We start from the raw sequence: 16,946 nt of genomic DNA, 5'->3' as shown, positions 1-16,946 counted from the left end.
TTGAAGACCGACAACCTGTATACTTTTAGACTGTTACACATACAATGAAAATAAACTCCCCACCACACACAATGAAGGCACTTGACAGGACAGGACATAAAGCTGGTATTTGTCCTTGACCTCTGCATTACATGGGAATGATTTGTTCAGCGGCATGCCCTATCCAAGCTTTACCCCTGCAGAAAGGCCTATCTACTACCCACGCGAAAGAAGTCTGGGTGGGCTGGTCTGGATGCAGGGACTTGTAGAAAAATCCTCTGCCTCTGCTGGGAATCTAACACTAGTCATCCAGTCCATAGTCATACTGAGCTAACTGGCTATATTAATTTCTAAAATAAGTTTCTTTTAATAGAAGCCTCTGACTGCAGGTTCATTAAGCTTTTAGAAAATGCTATTTAAACTAGAATTCAAAACCTTCATGCACAAAGGAAATAACTCCTATGGACCAAATCATGTTGCTGGTTAGTAGGACTTAAGATTTTCAAGGTGATGAGCATGAAGATGACTGTCTTCTGGGTTATAGTGCCATGCAGTCTGGCAGAAGTTCCCAGAAAACAGCCATCTTCATGTTATGTTATTCAAATAGCTAAACAAACAGTCAGATGTTATAGTGTGAGGACACAAATCTGTATGTACGTTAACAAAATATAAATAAATTAACAATAGGCCTACACACAATGCTGAATATTTAAAATAACTTTGTCCCTCCTGAGAAAAGTATATAATGTCACTTCTCCTCTTATGCCCACAATTTAAAAGACCAGCATATAGTTAGCACAGACCCCATAGTTCAAACACCTTACTTGAAAAGGCCACATTTGAAAACCTTACGAAGTGAATTTTAAAGGGACATAATGGTCCCTGATCAACAGAGTTTTCAACCATATTATTTTCTTCATAACGTTAAGTCTTTGAAGTTCAGTGTTAACTACATGTTCCACCTTTTTTAACAATCAATAACTTTTATAATTTGCATTTATGGTTTTCATGATTCTCAGAATAAACAACAATTATTTCCTTAAACAGCATTATCCATCTGATCTCTGTAATGCTTTTGCTGTGAATAACAATGCTGACAATGAATTTGTTGTGGTTTCCTACCAACTTGTATTAATTGTGTTCATAACTTTTTCATCTTTGAAGAACATTATTTTATATGTGAAAATTCAATGTTAATTTTAAAATGTATTTTGCAAAACGAAAGTTTTACTTGCTTTTAACAGCTCATATATGAACACAGTTCTCTTGAAAGTTTAAAATACATTTCCAAAGAAAAATATATCTCTTAACTGGCTTCGCAGTCTTATGGCATAATGTACTGGCTTGGTACTGAAAGGGATAATGCAGTGTTTCAGTAACTATTCTCACCCTTACCACGGATATAGCTCTTGAAATCTTCCTTCTGATCGTCGTTCAACTCACAGTCATCTTGAGGTCTGCAGATTTCATGAATGGCATCCACAACATTTTGTGGTGATGGAAAACCTTTATGTGTCACTGTAAAACATAATTATCACAATTAAATCAGAAATAAATGTAACAAATAAACTTAGTGCTGCAGTATGATTACTTCAGTATTCATACTCTTCAACTGATTTCACAGTTCCACTGAAGGGTTCTACATACCAGATGGCCCATTTTTAAAAATGTACGTGACTATAAATTATTTTATTTTACACAACTCTGCAAACTTTATCAATCTTCTCAAAATGAGCATTACACAAGTAATACATATATCCCATACACATCTACAACTTTTATTTCAAATCTTTTTTCAATATGATATAATTTTAATTCAATACAAGGAAAAATAATTTACAACATTACGCAGAAAACCTGTAATGTAATTAAAAAATCATGCCAAGTTCCGTATTCAGAGCTGAAATCTGGACCACCAACCCAAAGCTTTTGATAAAAAAATGCCTTATTTCTGCTTAACCCCTTTGGTGACAAATTATTTTAAAGCAATTGTACAAACTAATGATAATGAGAATGATTTGAGGTTTTCACAGTGGTGAGTACGAAGATTTCCGTCTTCTGGATAATGAATTTCAGCATTGGAAACAAATTTATGGCCTGGATTATTTAAAAATAAAGTGATAGAACTTTTTCACAATTAACTTTTATGAAATAAAATGGTCTCACAATAACAAACAAAAATGAAAAAGAGAACAAATACCAATAATTGATAAGAATGGAAAAAATATTGCTCGTTTTTCATAAAAACCTCATATATATTCTGTTTTCAATGCCTGATGTATTTTGTTTCCCAGAGAATGTTCAGCGGCCCGTAGTACACATGACCCATTAACAAAATCCATTACCATAAATCTTGGCACACCTCATCTGAGGCAAACAGAAAAGTGTCTTTTTCAGTAACTGGTTATGTATTTTGGTGCACATGTGATTCTGATTATAGTTGACATTTAACTTTCAAATATGCCTACTGACAATATCTGCAATAAATATTTCAGGGGTTTGAGGAATGTTGTCCAACTAAACAAGGTACCTAAAAATATAGAGGGTAATGCTAACACTAAGACAAGCCCCTGTATTAAGTACCAAGTATTACCAACCATTAAATATACTGACCATCAATGTTCACAAATGGCTTACAGCCCAAAGTGGCACTTTGGAACACTCCATACCACATTTCTAGTCCATCACCCAGTTTCAAAATACTACCGCTTGGAGGAGTATAGAATGAGCGTCCAACTTGCACAAACCTAACAAAATAAACATTAGTACCATTAACTTATTAAGCACAGACAAACAGTTTCAAATTAAATTCTTCATGCACCTCAACAAAACAGTGACATGCAATAAAATCATCACTAAAGTAAACTTCAGGGCTGAAGTCCCAACAGGTATGAGACTGATAATATCCTGCAGTCACACACTGCACTGATATTATGGAACACTGTTTAATCAATAACTGACAGGATACGACAAAAGAACTCACAAAAGCCAACTCCAGTAACACTTTATCCACCATAAATCCCATGCAGACCAAGCCTCCATAACGAAAAGACAGCATTCTACTTTCAAAGTGAAACACAGAATTATCTTCATGCTAAATGCCTCATGAACTGCACATGTTAGACAGCGTTCAGTGAAAGAATTAAGGGAAATTTGGAAGTAGTAGTTCTGGCATATTTTAATGCATTATATCAGAATTTTGGTGGAGAAACTCAGGAAAACCGCAAATAACTTAGTAAGAAACCAGGCTAAAGACTCATTATGAACTCACTTCAAACTCTAATGGATTTATTTATTTCTCATACTCCTGCACTTCACGACTACCGCACAATTTACAGAATTATACTGCGATCACATCATGAATTGTAGATGATTAATAGGAAGCACTAAGGCCCTATTTTTAAGTACCTTGTCGGGAAAATGAAAGAAAAATATTAATGACACGCCAATAATAAGCTGATTTCTGGTACTTCGTGCAATTCTTGTTTCTAGTTTGACATCCGAAAAAGCAGAGCTAAATTTTAGAACATAAATTTAAGCCTTACACTTATATGCTAAAACTAAATTCAAACAAAATTATACTCCAAGATAAAACTGACATATAGCTGAAGCAAGGAACAAATAAACAGAAAAATTAGCAGTTTGCAAATACACTTCAAAAAAGGGAATCTCCTTTCAGAATTCTAATAATATATAGTCACATAAGATTTGGAGAGATAAAACAGTTTATAACTGGTCTAGCCAATGAGTATGCCATGGACCCCAGAGTTCAAGCCCAGGGGGGAAGCACACACAACTAAGCTGTAAAACGCAGGTATCCACATGCATATACCTGCTACTCCTTTGAAAAACCTAAGTACTGAGCAGTTATTTTCCAGGGTAGGGAAGTGGCAACTTGTAGAAACAGTCCCAAACACTTGGGAATAACGGAGTTGCAAAGTGGCCTAGTTGGCAGCAATCCGAGAAATTAGAGTGGATTCATTCTCTTCGTAAAGCTGGCTGCGTTCTTTCTGATAAACATTGTGTTGTACGTACGAGAATCATCTTCATCAACATTAATAAACCATATACTATATAGTATATACCAGTGTTAACAACTGTGGCAAAACTTGACACTCCTGCAACCTCACCACTTCACAGCAATTGTCTACAATCCAGCTGGTGATCATCCTTATTCCCCATGTTAACCCTGACAGGAAAAGAGATCTTACCAGTAACCCCTTTTCACCCAAACATACCTACCAAAGACCCATCCGACCCTGCACAAACAGCACTGCTGTAAGTTAAAAATTAACAACTCGTCGCTAATTCATAAAAAATGTACTGATCACAGTAAAAATACTTTGGACAGAATCAATTTCAATTTTATATCACAGACTATTATTTAAAAATGCCATAAAAATTTGGGATGAAAAAGTCCAGTTTTATCATCCAGTAGATTAACCCTTAAACCAAAAAATCTCTCTACCAATAATATCTAAATACATGCAGAGTTTTTACAATACTCATATCCATTTTAATCAACATTCATACTTATTTTGTAAGTTTAAAAATTAACGAACAATTATCATGTCACAATCCTCCTCAAGATCATGATCAAATCTCAGCCAGGTTTTCTGGTTACCATGATTCAGTGCTTTCTAGGTCTTCCTTGGTCCCTGCAGGCAACACCAGTGAGTATCTTGAAGTAGACATCTTTCAAGACTTTACATACTTTCATTTCATTATCTACCCACTTCATTTGACACTACACAATCTCTGTAACTGACACAGTATTGATGAATACCTTACAGACCAATCAGATGTTTCTGGTACACCAAGAGTCACAAAATAGCTAATTAACTACGTACCCATGAAAAGATGGTGCATTGCACAGCACAATATCTACAATTGAATAAAAATTTACTTGGATATTATCCATCGTCTAGTAAATATAAAACGTAAAACGACGTTTCGGACATGGGACTCTATCTCCGTCTTCAGGTTCCTACACAGTTGGGCCCACTAGATAGAGCTAATCCCTATCTCCGGACAAAGTAAAAAAGTAAAAGTCCCGGAATAAAAAGGCATTACCACACCATCCATCCGTGGGACGTAAAAGAATATAAGTAGAAATCAAAATTCATTGAACACGATAAAAAAAAACTCACAAAAGGTGGGAATAAATACACATGAATATTAATTCGAAACTCGATGCCCACCTTGGATTTCTTCAGAGATGACAGGTATCCAAATAGGAGCCAGAGTGTTATTAACAGAGCCCAATACCATCTACAGAAAATACAAGGAGGCGGCACACATGGCACTACTCGCCAATGCTATCAGCCAGCCTAGTTTGGATTTATCTCCTATTTGGATTCCTGTAATCTCTGAAGAAATCCAAGTTGGGCATCGAGTTTCGAGCTGATTTTCATGTGTATTTATTCCCACCTTTTGTGAGTTTTTTTTTATCGTGTTCAATGAATTTTGATTTCTACTTCTATTCTTTTACGTCCCACAGATGGATGGTGTGGTAATGCCTTTTTATTCCGGGACTTTCACTTTTTTACTTTGTCCGGAGATAGTGGGCCCAACTGTGTAGGAACCTGAAGACGGAGATAGAGTCCCATCTCCGAAACGTCGTTTTACGTTTTATATTTACTAGATGATGGATAATATCCAAGTAAATTTTTATTCAATTGACTCTTCACCATCGTCAAGAAGTTTTAGATTTGAATTACAATATCTACAGCCTGAATACATTTCTGTGGGATTTCCAGTGTACGTTCACTGCTCATGCATGTAGAGAGGGATCCAAAATCAACTTGGGGTGTGAATTTGATAGTAGTCTCACACTCTTTAACCCTAACAGATTCATCATCATGCACCATGAGACTTTCAGTTTTCTGAAGAAAAAAACACTTTAGTTCTTTGCTACAGAGTATCACAGTATCACTTTCAATAGCTGTATGTACCATAATGTTCAGAACTGAACACTTATAAATTTTACAACACATACACTGGAAGACAAAGTTACAGTGATACAAAGGGAAACTAACTTTTTAAATTAACTCTGATATGGCAAAACTTGAGACTTTCACAACGATAAGTATGAAGATGGCTGTCATCTGGGATGTCGCACTGTGTAGTCTGGTACAAGTTGATCAATGTTTCAAAGGAGCGTACTGCCTCCATCACAAGTTTTATGTCTTTACATCCACATCAACATTACCAGCAGCAACAGCTTACACTTGTTAAATTAAACCAAACATACCTCTGGCAGCTCTCGAGTACTGTACAAGTTTTTCCTCCCATTAAAAGCTGGATATCGATCAGGAAAATTTTTCCGCCTGAATTCTTCCTTTGCACGTCTGAAATAAGGAATTATGTATAATTACACAAAATGTTATACAGTTTCAACAGTAGTTCTAACAAAACTAGAAACATAGAGAAACATGATATATTTATAAGCATAAAAATTCAATACAACATACACAATCTGCATAACATACATGTTTATAATTGAAGCAACCTAGTCTTCTACACTGTGCAATAACATTTTAACAGCAAGATTTTTTTACATTGCAGACCAAACTACTTGGGTCTTAACAATGCTAGTACCTGGAAATGTCATTAACTTCAAGAAAGCTAGATGCTACATACTGTAAGTTTATATTTCAACTTACATAATTTGAATATTTATTGTTATACAAAACAATGTACATAACCTCAAAACAAAATATCTCTTATGACAAATAAACATAGTTTATATAAAGCTCATGCAATGGACCCAAACCTGTAAATGAACAGGTCAATACTCTCTCTGTTGTAAGAATTATCATACATTTAGTATTTACTGCCTTAAGATCACCTGGTATAGTAGAAACATGTCAAAACAGAAAAATGTCATGAAAGTCTGACTGAATAAAGCTGTGCAAACAGTTTATCATTAATAGTTTTATTAAATACTCACCAGGATGGAACTGTTCTTATCAGATCACTACAGTTCATACACTAACCAAAGATCCTGATTGTATCCTCCAAGTGTGGTTACAAATGCAACAAATAATGCTATAATGGAGGCAGCAGTCATTAATTCATAATCACAATGAGAAAAGACCTGATTGCAATGTACTGTTAAATGCAGCAACATTACGTTTGGTCCCTAAAGTCTTGGCTAGATCCTAAAATTGTAATGAATTTTACCAACACTGACAATGTTGACAATAACAAACTTTAATCAAAATCTACCTGTAAGTATATAAGCAATGCATTGATTCTACCAAATTGTATAAATACAAAACATAACATTTAGCCTCCTACGTATTAACAACATACAAATTAATGTGAGAAAATTAACATCATATTATTCTGAGTTATCAGAGTAGCAAAAGGTCTTTATTACACGAAAGTCATTAAAAGTTTTAATATTATTCAGACTGACCTAAACAAGATAGACAACAGGTAAAAGCCAAGAAGAAATTCATTTTTGCTGCTAGCTACACAAATATCCATGGATGTCCAAAGTCTTTGAAGGCAGAAAAGTTCAGTATTTGTTGGATTCAAATGTATTGTTATTATAGCACACACATTTTCACATGCAACATATCTTCAAAACATCGTAAAAACTGATTTAGTTCTTAGGAATGTTTCAAAATGAAGTTCAGAACCCGAATAACTTGACCTGAGAGAGATAAAGTGACGACTGAGACCAGAAAACTGCGTAATAAAGATTCAGAATTATTTATTTTCAACTGGCACTGGTACTGTTGCAGTGACTAAATAGAAATCTGATTGGTTGTTGGATGTAATAAATACTGACACTTCAAGATATGGCTCACTTCAGTTCACAGTTGTACTAATACAGTCCTTGTTCTGTAACAACTGACTAAAGTTGACGAAACATATCCGCCATGTTGTGACGTCACAGTCAACGCCCAGTGAACGCGAATGCATGATCAGCACACAATGGAATAAAATTTTCTAGGCTTTGAAGACTTTCGATTTGTTTGCTACAGTCCTGCAAAAGAAGAGAACACATTACATGATGGCCAGCGGCCATATTCCTGCGATTTGTGTGACAAGTCATTCATCGATCAGCATAACCTGAAGACCCATCAGCGTACGCACAGTGGTAAAAAGCTATATTCCTGTGATGTAACAAATCATTCAGTTTTCAGGGTAATCTGAAAAAAACATCTGCTCATCCACAGTGGATCATGTTAAAACCTCTATATAATATTAAAGAATAACTACAGAATAAACTTTATATACTATAATCAATAAACTGAATGTTTATTTAAATTCTCATTCATCAAAACCAAAAGCAGATAAAATATTTTCAGACACACTGTGACCAAGAGATGGACTTTCATCATCTGAGCTTGAACTGTCATTCAGTTCAAGAGGAGGTTCACCATCATCAGTCTCTTTGTCATTCCCATAGAAACTCTTGCAGTCATCTCTTAACTCTACTGCAGCAGTGTTACATGAAGGATTTGGGTCACTAAAGTTGCCAAATATTTCGTATGTTTTAGACACTTCAATTTCCTTTTTAAGAATTAATTCTTTTAGATCAGTAGATGTGTTATGTTCAGATCTTTGTCCAACTTCTATAACAGCAAACTGTGAAGATCTACCCACTATTTTGAAACCGCTGTCAGCATGTGAAATCTGTCTGTTAGTTGGATCTAGAATTACATATTCAGAATGACGCCATGCAGTTACAGTGATCTCTTCTGTTTTGTTGATTCTGTCCATCATCTGAAGGCAGAGTGAAAGTAGGTTATCACTTGAGGTTGCATGCATTTTCACACAGTAACCAGGATTGGACACTTTACGTGGGGAATCATTCAATTTATCAACTGATTCTGCTTGAAGCTGAATTAGACGGAGACATGCAGTTGGATCACTACTAGCAACTGCACTCACCCTGATAATTTCTTCATCTGATAATCGTTGAGATCGTGGTTGCTCAACATTTTCCAGTGATAATCTAGCAATTTTTTTGTTAGAGATAATTGTCAAAGTAGCATCTCCCTGAACATCATGCAACATCTTCCTTGTGTCTCCTTGGACATTAGTTGATTTAACAGGTGACTCAGAATCAGTCTCTGGTGCAGACTCCTCAGGTTTCGTTTCAGCGTCCTCAACGATTTCCAACATTTCAACGGAATGGGGGCCAAACTCTTACCATTGTTTCTATGCTTCTGCTGGGGTAGACCACATGCTTAATGGGTTCCAAAGAAGATACTACTAACTAACTAACTAGATGGCTTACCGAACCCGAAGGTTCATCACCGAACTAACCAAAGCCCTCCACCGGACCCTGTCCTGGGCCAACAAAATCCAGTCTCCTTCAACTCCTATCTCCCATAGATCCCGCCTGAGATTATCCTCCCATCTACGTCTAGGTCTCCCCAGCGGTCTCTTCCCTTCAAGTTTCCCAACCAGTACCCGGTGCACACCTCTTGTCCCATCCATTCGCGCTACATGCCCGGCCCATCTCAATCTTCTCGACTTAATCACCCTGACAATACTGGGGGAGGAGTACAGATTTTTAAGCTCGTCATTGTGCAGTTTTCTCCACGCCCCATCGTCTTCCCTCTTAGGCCCAAATATCCTCCTCAATACCCGATTCTCAAACACCTGCAATCTGTGTTCCTCCCTCTGAGTGAGAGACCATGTTTCGCACCCATACAAAACAACAGGCAAGATTATTGTTTTGTATACTTTAATTTTCAGGTTCTTAGAAATCAGACGGGAAGACAAAATATTTTGAACTGAGAAGTAGCAAGCATTTCCGGAATTTAGTCTCATGGTCACCAAAATTGCTTGTATTATTGTATTTATATCGTCCCCCAATAAATTAACATCATCAGCAAATGCCAACAGCTGATGTGTCCCATTCAATTGCAAACCCTCCTGCCTACCTTGGACCTTCCTGATGGCAAATTCTGACGCAAAGTTAAAGAGCAATGGAGATAAAGCATCTCCTTGTTTCAGACCGTTCTTGATGGAAAATGACTCAGATACATAATTACCTACTCGAATTTTGCTACAGGTTTCATTTAAGCACATTTTTATTAGACTCACTAGCTTCTTTGGTATACCAAATTCAATAAGAATATTATATAGCACTTCTCTCTTCACAGAGTCATAGGCTTTTTTGAAATCTATAAATAACTGATGTACGGTCCCACCGAACTCCCATTTTTTCTCTAGTATCTGACGAATGCAAAAGATCTGATCAATCGTTGATCTGTTTCGTCTGAACCCACACTGATGATCCCCAAAAATTTCATTCGCACATGGAATTAATCTTGCCAAAAGAATGTTTGATAGAATTTTGTAGGAGGTTGATAGCAGCGATATTCCTCGGTAATTACCACACTCAGTCTTGTCCCCCTTCTTATGAACAGGAATAATTATGGATTCCTTCCACTGTTGTGGCATCTCTTGCTTATCCCAAATTAACTGAATAAGCTTATGGATCCTCATATGCAACCCTTTGCCACCTGCTTTAATTAATTCTGCTGGAATCTGATCAATTCCTGGAGATTTATAACTTTTCAACTTCCCAATGGCTAGTTCCACTTCATCTAAGCTAGGTTCTGGCACCAACAGTTCAGCTGTATGCACTTTAATCTGTCTAATATCACCAGTCTCATGAACATTTAAGAGCTCGCTAAAGAAATTTTTCCACCTATTCACAATTTTTATTGGATCTGCAAGCAAACTGCCACCTTCATCCTTTACCAAATTGGTCTGGGGTTGATATCCTTTCTTAAAGTTATTAATGCCTCTGTACAGGTCTCTGATGTTTTTTTCCTTATTATTTGTCTCAAGTTCAGCAATTTTGCCCTTCAGGTATTCCCTTTTCTTAGTCCTAAAGGTTCTACTAGCCTCACGTCTCACGTTACATAGATTATCCGCATTTGTTTTGTTTGGGTTCTGCAACCATTGAAATTTTGTTTGCTTCCTTTGGGTTATTTCTTGTAAATTCGAAACATGTCGTAAAAAAGCGCTAAATAATGTAAAATCGTATTTACGATAAAAAGCGCCAAAATATAATATTTTATACTACATAATGTTTTAATATTATATAATTTTAACAACATCATTTAATTACAACGTTTGTGTATAGACTGTGAAAATAAATATATACTTGTGTTCACTGTTTCCACACTGCACGGCAATAATCGGTGTCAAAATCATTCAGATATTTGCACCCATAACACTAAGGACTCTTCCACAAACACTTATGTATGTCCATTAATAATTCTGGAGAGGAACTTCAAAGGTTCGTGTTCGAGTTGAACATTTCATGTGCATGGCACAACTTTAAAATTTCAGTACAGAAAAGTAAGATATGGGTTTTACAGGAATTACCCCACACGACCTGAAACAGTTACTGACAGGACTAAATTACTAGCTTCATACTTACAAGGACACTGAAGACAAAATCAAGGAAGAAATGCTAACAAAGTTTTGTAATGAAATGTCTGTCTTGGTGTTACAGTACAGAAGTGAAGCGAGGGCATTAAGGAAGGTAGAATATTCAAAAAGAGAATCCAAAGAAATTAAGATTAAAGGAAGCACAATTCACATATCTTATCAACTACTTACCCATTCATTAACTTTGAAATACTAGTCAGCCAAGAGGTAGAAGATCGCTGACATGGAGCGAGGCAACTGACTACGAGCATCTCCCAACACGGGAAAAGACGGGCTCGTCCCATCGATATATGCCATCACTTTTTCCACCAGATGTGCTGAAAGCAACACAAATTCATATCAGTTCTGTACGTGCTCGCAGTAGCCGATATAGATGGGGCAGAAGCAGGTACGTCAACATTGTGGAGCCCCTTGCGTGTGGTCGCTGTTACGACTAACAGCTGTTACCGGTACCGAAGTGTCAGAATGGAATACCATGCACGGTGGGCTAGCCAGCTCTTGGCAGATGTGGGCACAGAATTCTGCAGATGCTGCGATATTGTATGGCGAACAGACGGTATCCCGATCCGAGACACTTTGAGTGTCGCCGTGGGTTCGGGACCATTTGTGAAATATGTAAAGACGCAGCAGGGGGCTGCGCACGCTGATCGTTCTCAGATGGTGAAGACGGCCGGAGGCAAACTGGAGTTCCGTTTACAGTTTTCCTTAAAATCCTTCGAATATGGCCTTACAGTACGACCCAACATGAAGATGTTCCTTCTGCATTTCACGAAGTCAACCACGTCATTGAAGTGGCTATCACAGACAGCAGATATTGTCCTACAAAATTGCTTTTCTTTTTAAAAATCAGAGTAATAGTAAATATATCACCTGGATTATAATGAGGAGGTATCAGAGAGGCAATCCTTTTCAGCAGACATTCAACATCAGCTGTGATGCTAGTGACACGGTAGGAATCAAATTCTGGCAGTTCATCAGGCAGGTAGAACTGATATAACTGCATGCCCCACACCCAAGTCAAGGGGACTTGAGGGACTCCGTGGTCCTGAAGGTAGCGCGCCTGTTGGGAGAAGAATGCCTTAGGACCTCAGTTTTGAAAAAAACATTTATGATGAAGTTAAGTATGATACAGCTTGTATTTTTGATTCCCTAAACGTCTGTGATAATAATGGATTCTTTATAAGAACGTTACTTCCGACAGTCATGTTTCACATTTACTGCTTATGCTGGTTTTTTTTGTCTTACTTCTGTCTTTCGTTTGCTGGTCTAGTCTTTGAGAGTACAAACTTTTTCATGATTCAAACACAGTTCTAATATCTGTCGTATCCTAATTACGTTAGGTTAGTAGGTACCTTTCCGTGGTGACTTTATAAACAAGTGACTATCAGAGTTCTTTCTTCACTCATGCAAGTGGCTGTTCTACGCAATGGACTGTTCCTTGTTCTGTACTGTGCAGGGAGCTGCAAGTGCACTGTAGGTTCAGTGTCCTGACACCTAAAATCACATGATGAATCTAATCTGAACATAATTCTGGACGATGCAAATAAACAAAAATGAATAAACTATACAGTGAACAATCCAGTCAACTAAAGAGACACGTGACTAAAACACGGCCTTGATGAGCTGATAAACAGAACCAACAAAATTATCGCAAGTAGTTGAATCTGTTAGAGAAAACATTTTACCTTGGTTTTCTTATTCGGATGTGCATACAAGCAAAAGAACACCTGTTCCAGGCCTTGACTTTGTCTGTCCCTAACAGAAGCTAACTTCTCATCTCTCAGCCTTGGAATTACCACATCCAACGTGTGTAAGAGGAGTGCCCCTTCACTGCCGCAGCACCAAGACCTCCTGCACGACAAGAAGGAAGTTACACCCAGCAGAAGTCCATTACAACAAAGAATGGTAAAAACTGCCCCGGGACTAAAACAACAAATGCTTTATTTTATTTCAAGTAAAATTTTACTCTTTACGCCACCCATAAAAATGTATTACGCTCAACCGCATTCACATCGCTGCTTTTTCCCCCTATCAGTGTTACGGATTGCATTACATGGATCAAATTTATAAGGGAACAAACAAGGATTCAAGGAAACATAATGAAAAGATCAGTTCTGGAATTTGTTCATTTCAAGATTTTATCAATCTCCACCACTGACACAGCAGTTCAGGAATTACCACTGGGCCTCGTTTAGGGCCGACATCTTACCTCCCAAGAAAGTCATGGGCAGTAAAGAGAACCGAGATGTGGCCCGGCAAATCCTCACTTTCACGAATCTCCTACTCCTCGTCCGAGCCGGAAGACGACTTCCCTCCCTCCTCCTTCCTGTCACAAGAAAACGCTTGTCACGTGTCAGCAGCAGACAGTAAAACCACAGTTTACACAGTCAGTTGGTTTCATGCAAAATAAGTACAGAAACATAATGAGAAGTGACAGACCATTTGTCAACTTCTTCTGTTTAGGTTGTTTCTAAAGGCTTTTGATTTTTAAAGAAAACTTTTCTTCAAGGGGCTGAATAATACGACTTGCTTCAGGTGGTAATTAAGAACAGTTATGAAATTCTCACTGCTCTTAGGGAAAGATAGTGAGCGTGATTGTTACATAACTTCCATAGGTTTTATGCCGAGCCAGACAATAATAAGTTCTGAAACACAGGGCAGCATTCCAACTGGAATATTCATGAGTGATTGAGGCTCCAGCGAATGCAATATGTAACATATCAGTATGGAACCTTTGTCCAAGAAATTTAGATGCTAAAGTTCAAAATTTATTACATAAAGAAAGACGCTCCGTGCAATACTCACTGTTGCAGGATCTGTTGGAGCAGAATCCACGGACAGATAGATTCTACTGGCATCTCCACAGCTGTTTCTGGGGCATCCAGTTGGTGACACACTATGTGGGTCAAATTTTGGACCAGGCGGGCCAATCTGCCATTTGGAATATTATCGACTGCAACACCACATGGTATGCGTGAGGAAGAAAAGCACTTCATACAACATTTTGGTTGGAAAATCTGAAGGAAAGAGACCACTCACAAGACCTAGGCATAGAAGGGAGGATAATTTCAAAGTAAAACTGAAGGAAACAGAGTGGGTTCATCTGGCTCAGGACTGGGACCAGTGGCAGCCTCTTTTAAACACTGAAATAATCCTTAGGGTCCCATAAAGATCGGAAATTGATGAGCCGAGAGACTGATAACCGCGTATAAATGATCTTTATTTGAAGACCAGCCAAGTGCCAGAAGAGATATGAAGCCAAGGGTATGATAACGCGCTGCTTGGTCAGGGCCATCTCATACCTCGTACACAACACTTACTGTGCACACCTTGCACAAGCAATTAATGACACCTTCCACAAAATTAAATATAAAAACATAATCAGTGCTATGAAATTAATTTCTAAAACAACTAATCACATACGACATAAACACAAAGCGTGCGTCATCTTTCTTCCCATGCAGGTGCACTCTGTCGGAAGAGTTTCGTAAGGAAGCTCAGATAAGATGAGTCTCGTGTATTTATGTACAAGAAATGCCACCTACGAGCAGACAGCACTTCAAACCCACAATGCCACTGTGTTACGCTCTTTTTCAATCAACACTTACCAACTGACGGACCAGCCTTCTTCACACAGGATTCCAGACCAGAAAGGAGTTTCTCAACACTTGCTCTGTTCCTTGTCTTCAGAATTTAAGTATTTGTGTAGTGCTTCATTACAGCACGCCTCTCCCCAGTAGAAACAGTCCTATGGAACAGCACACACACACACCAGTGCCATATTTACTCAGACGGAAGATGGCCGGTTTTCACACTGTCCAAATTACAAACTGAAAAGCTATCTTGAATTGAAGTGTGAAGTACACACCTGTGTTTTCTGAACATTTTAAACTCTTATCAATTTAGCACTGCCACTGTAACGATAAGCGGGCGCCATATTCTTCAAACGTCGTGACCTGGCACATTTCCCCATTAATTTTCCACGCGGCAGCTTTCCCTTCGTTGACGATATTCCTGCTACAGCACGGTCCTCCCCTAACAGAAGTGTTTACCAAGGAAGAAGGCCGAATAAGATGCAGATTTCATCAGCATGAAGTGCGTCTTTTGACTCGCAGCATTCCAAACTCTTTTGCCCACTTGCATTCTCTTTATACATATTTTTCTATGTAAGCCCACACACCAAGATATGGGGAAACCACTAATGCTTATAGTTGGCTTCAGGCAGGACCAGAAAAAATATTCACTAAATCAGGTCTTCACCACATAGACCTATTACAAGAAGACTGAAGTGAGAGAAAAAATTGTTCTATGGGAACAAATACTGTAATCGAAATACAAGGTCAGCTGTTCCACCTGAAGTCTGAGTGGATCCTCAACCAATCTCCAAGTAAGAAAAGTCTAAATTAAGAGCACAGGCACAAGTACCTGGTACCTCCTGAGTTGCCACAGACCATCCATTAACATAGCAAGCTGAGTAGCCCGATCAGGACAAGCGGCGTTACAGCTTAAAGCTGATGGAAGCTGCATTTGTTGCGAGTAGCGAAAAGTTTCCTGATGAATTTTTACCAGTTCTTCATAATTCTGTACATCATAGAGATGTTGAACTTCATACAGCCTCTGGTTTCTGAAAAAACATATACACAAATAAATACAAGGTGATTCTTCAATACATGCAATAAATATAAGAATCGTTTTCTACTCACGAAATTAATCAAAAAAGTTCTAATAAACATTCTGTCACACTGCACTGTTAGCAAGAATTAGTTAATGAAATTAAAACAAGTAATGTTGTGCTCTAGGAGCGCATTTATTTAACACATTTAATGTTTACTAACAGTTGCTTAAGATGCTGGTTCGTTACGGCTACCTGACGCAGCTGATTGCCCCACAAGGCTTAACTGAATTTAGTCGCCACAAGAACAACAGCTCACACATCAGATGTGACATGTTCATGTATATTTACCTTGTCAGAGCTGCGAGCAATTCCTCTGCCTCTTCCTTGTTGATATGATCGTGGTGCTTGCAGTTTGGTAGAAAAACTGTTCCCGTGTTATCACATCTGTCATTAAGGTACCCCAAAATCTATAAGACACGACACAATAATATTAAAACTAGCAGTGTGAAGCGACATTATTGTTTTTTACTTATATCTATGGAACACTTAGTGTTGATGATTGAATTGAAACACTTCACTTCTATAAGCATAACTGCGACTATTCAAGCAAATGGCTTGCAGTATCAACAAACACGGGAAGTAGGCGTCAGACCTCGGCATTCAACAAAGATTTCCTTGTGGGAAGTGGCATGTTTGTGCAACGCTTCACCTACATAAGGTACGGCAGTCAGTCCTGCATCAGGCACCGATTGCAACAGCCATGCTTGTGGGAATCATTCGGAAGATTAACCCAGTCAGCTGTTATCTGTAGAAGACAGAAGCGTGGTGCACAATTACATCTAGGTAAAGTACAGGTATACAGCCACCAGCGCAGTGCGACGCAATATTATTACATACCGCTCTTCGACACAGAACA

General features: G+C 38.0%; 2 protein-coding genes across 5 annotated transcripts in view; one reads left to right on the top strand and one right to left on the bottom strand.

Moving 5' to 3' along the window:
- Nucleotides 1–16,946, top strand: part of LOC147871002 (uncharacterized) — a 197,168-nt gene that overhangs the window by 105,095 nt on the left and 75,127 nt on the right. The gene's annotated exons all lie outside the window — the stretch shown is intronic.
- LOC110832019 (protein argonaute-1-like) lies at nucleotides 1,435–15,823 on the bottom strand. 4 transcript variants are annotated; one of them, XR_015532951.1, is made up of 7 exons: nucleotides 14,221–15,823; nucleotides 13,625–13,741; nucleotides 12,768–13,266; nucleotides 12,286–12,475; nucleotides 7,781–11,732; nucleotides 6,233–6,329; nucleotides 1,435–1,497 (listed from the first exon to the last, which is right to left on the bottom strand). XR_015532951.1 is itself a non-coding variant. In XM_087341487.1 (4 exons), the coding sequence occupies exons 1-4, from the start codon at nucleotides 7,443–7,445 to the stop codon at nucleotides 2,321–2,323; spliced, it is 300 nt and encodes a 99-aa protein (XP_087197613.1). In that variant the 5' UTR covers nucleotides 7,446–7,774; the 3' UTR covers nucleotides 1,737–2,320. The 4 variants fall into 4 exon arrangements, 1 of the variants encoding a protein (XP_087197613.1); XR_015532952.1 differs by having other exon boundaries at nucleotides 13,101–13,266; XR_015532950.1 differs by having other exon boundaries at nucleotides 12,286–13,266.

Source organism: Zootermopsis nevadensis, unplaced genomic scaffold, assembly GCF_977971745.1.
Source record: "Zootermopsis nevadensis isolate Lab colony 2312 unplaced genomic scaffold, Znev_1.0 Znev_ptg000076l, whole genome shotgun sequence".
NCBI lineage: Eukaryota > Metazoa > Arthropoda > Insecta > Blattodea > Termopsidae > Zootermopsis > Zootermopsis nevadensis.
This window is presented reverse-complemented; position numbering and strand designations above follow the sequence as displayed.

Bases quoted from the DNA above. Each gene is read 5' to 3' on its own strand.
- LOC110832019 (XM_087341487.1), bottom strand. From the start codon at position 7,445: ATGAATTTCTTCTTGGCTTTTACCTGTTGTCTATCTTGTTTAG. The intron at 6,330-7,402 runs GTCAGTCTGAAT...TCCTTATTTCAG, and splicing joins CTGTTGTCTATCTTGTTTAG to ACGTGCAAAGGAAGAATTCA. The intron at 2,347-2,592 runs GTCAGTATATTT...TGTTTGCCTCAG, and splicing joins GCCATTTGTGAACATTGATG to ATGAGGTGTGCCAAGATTTA.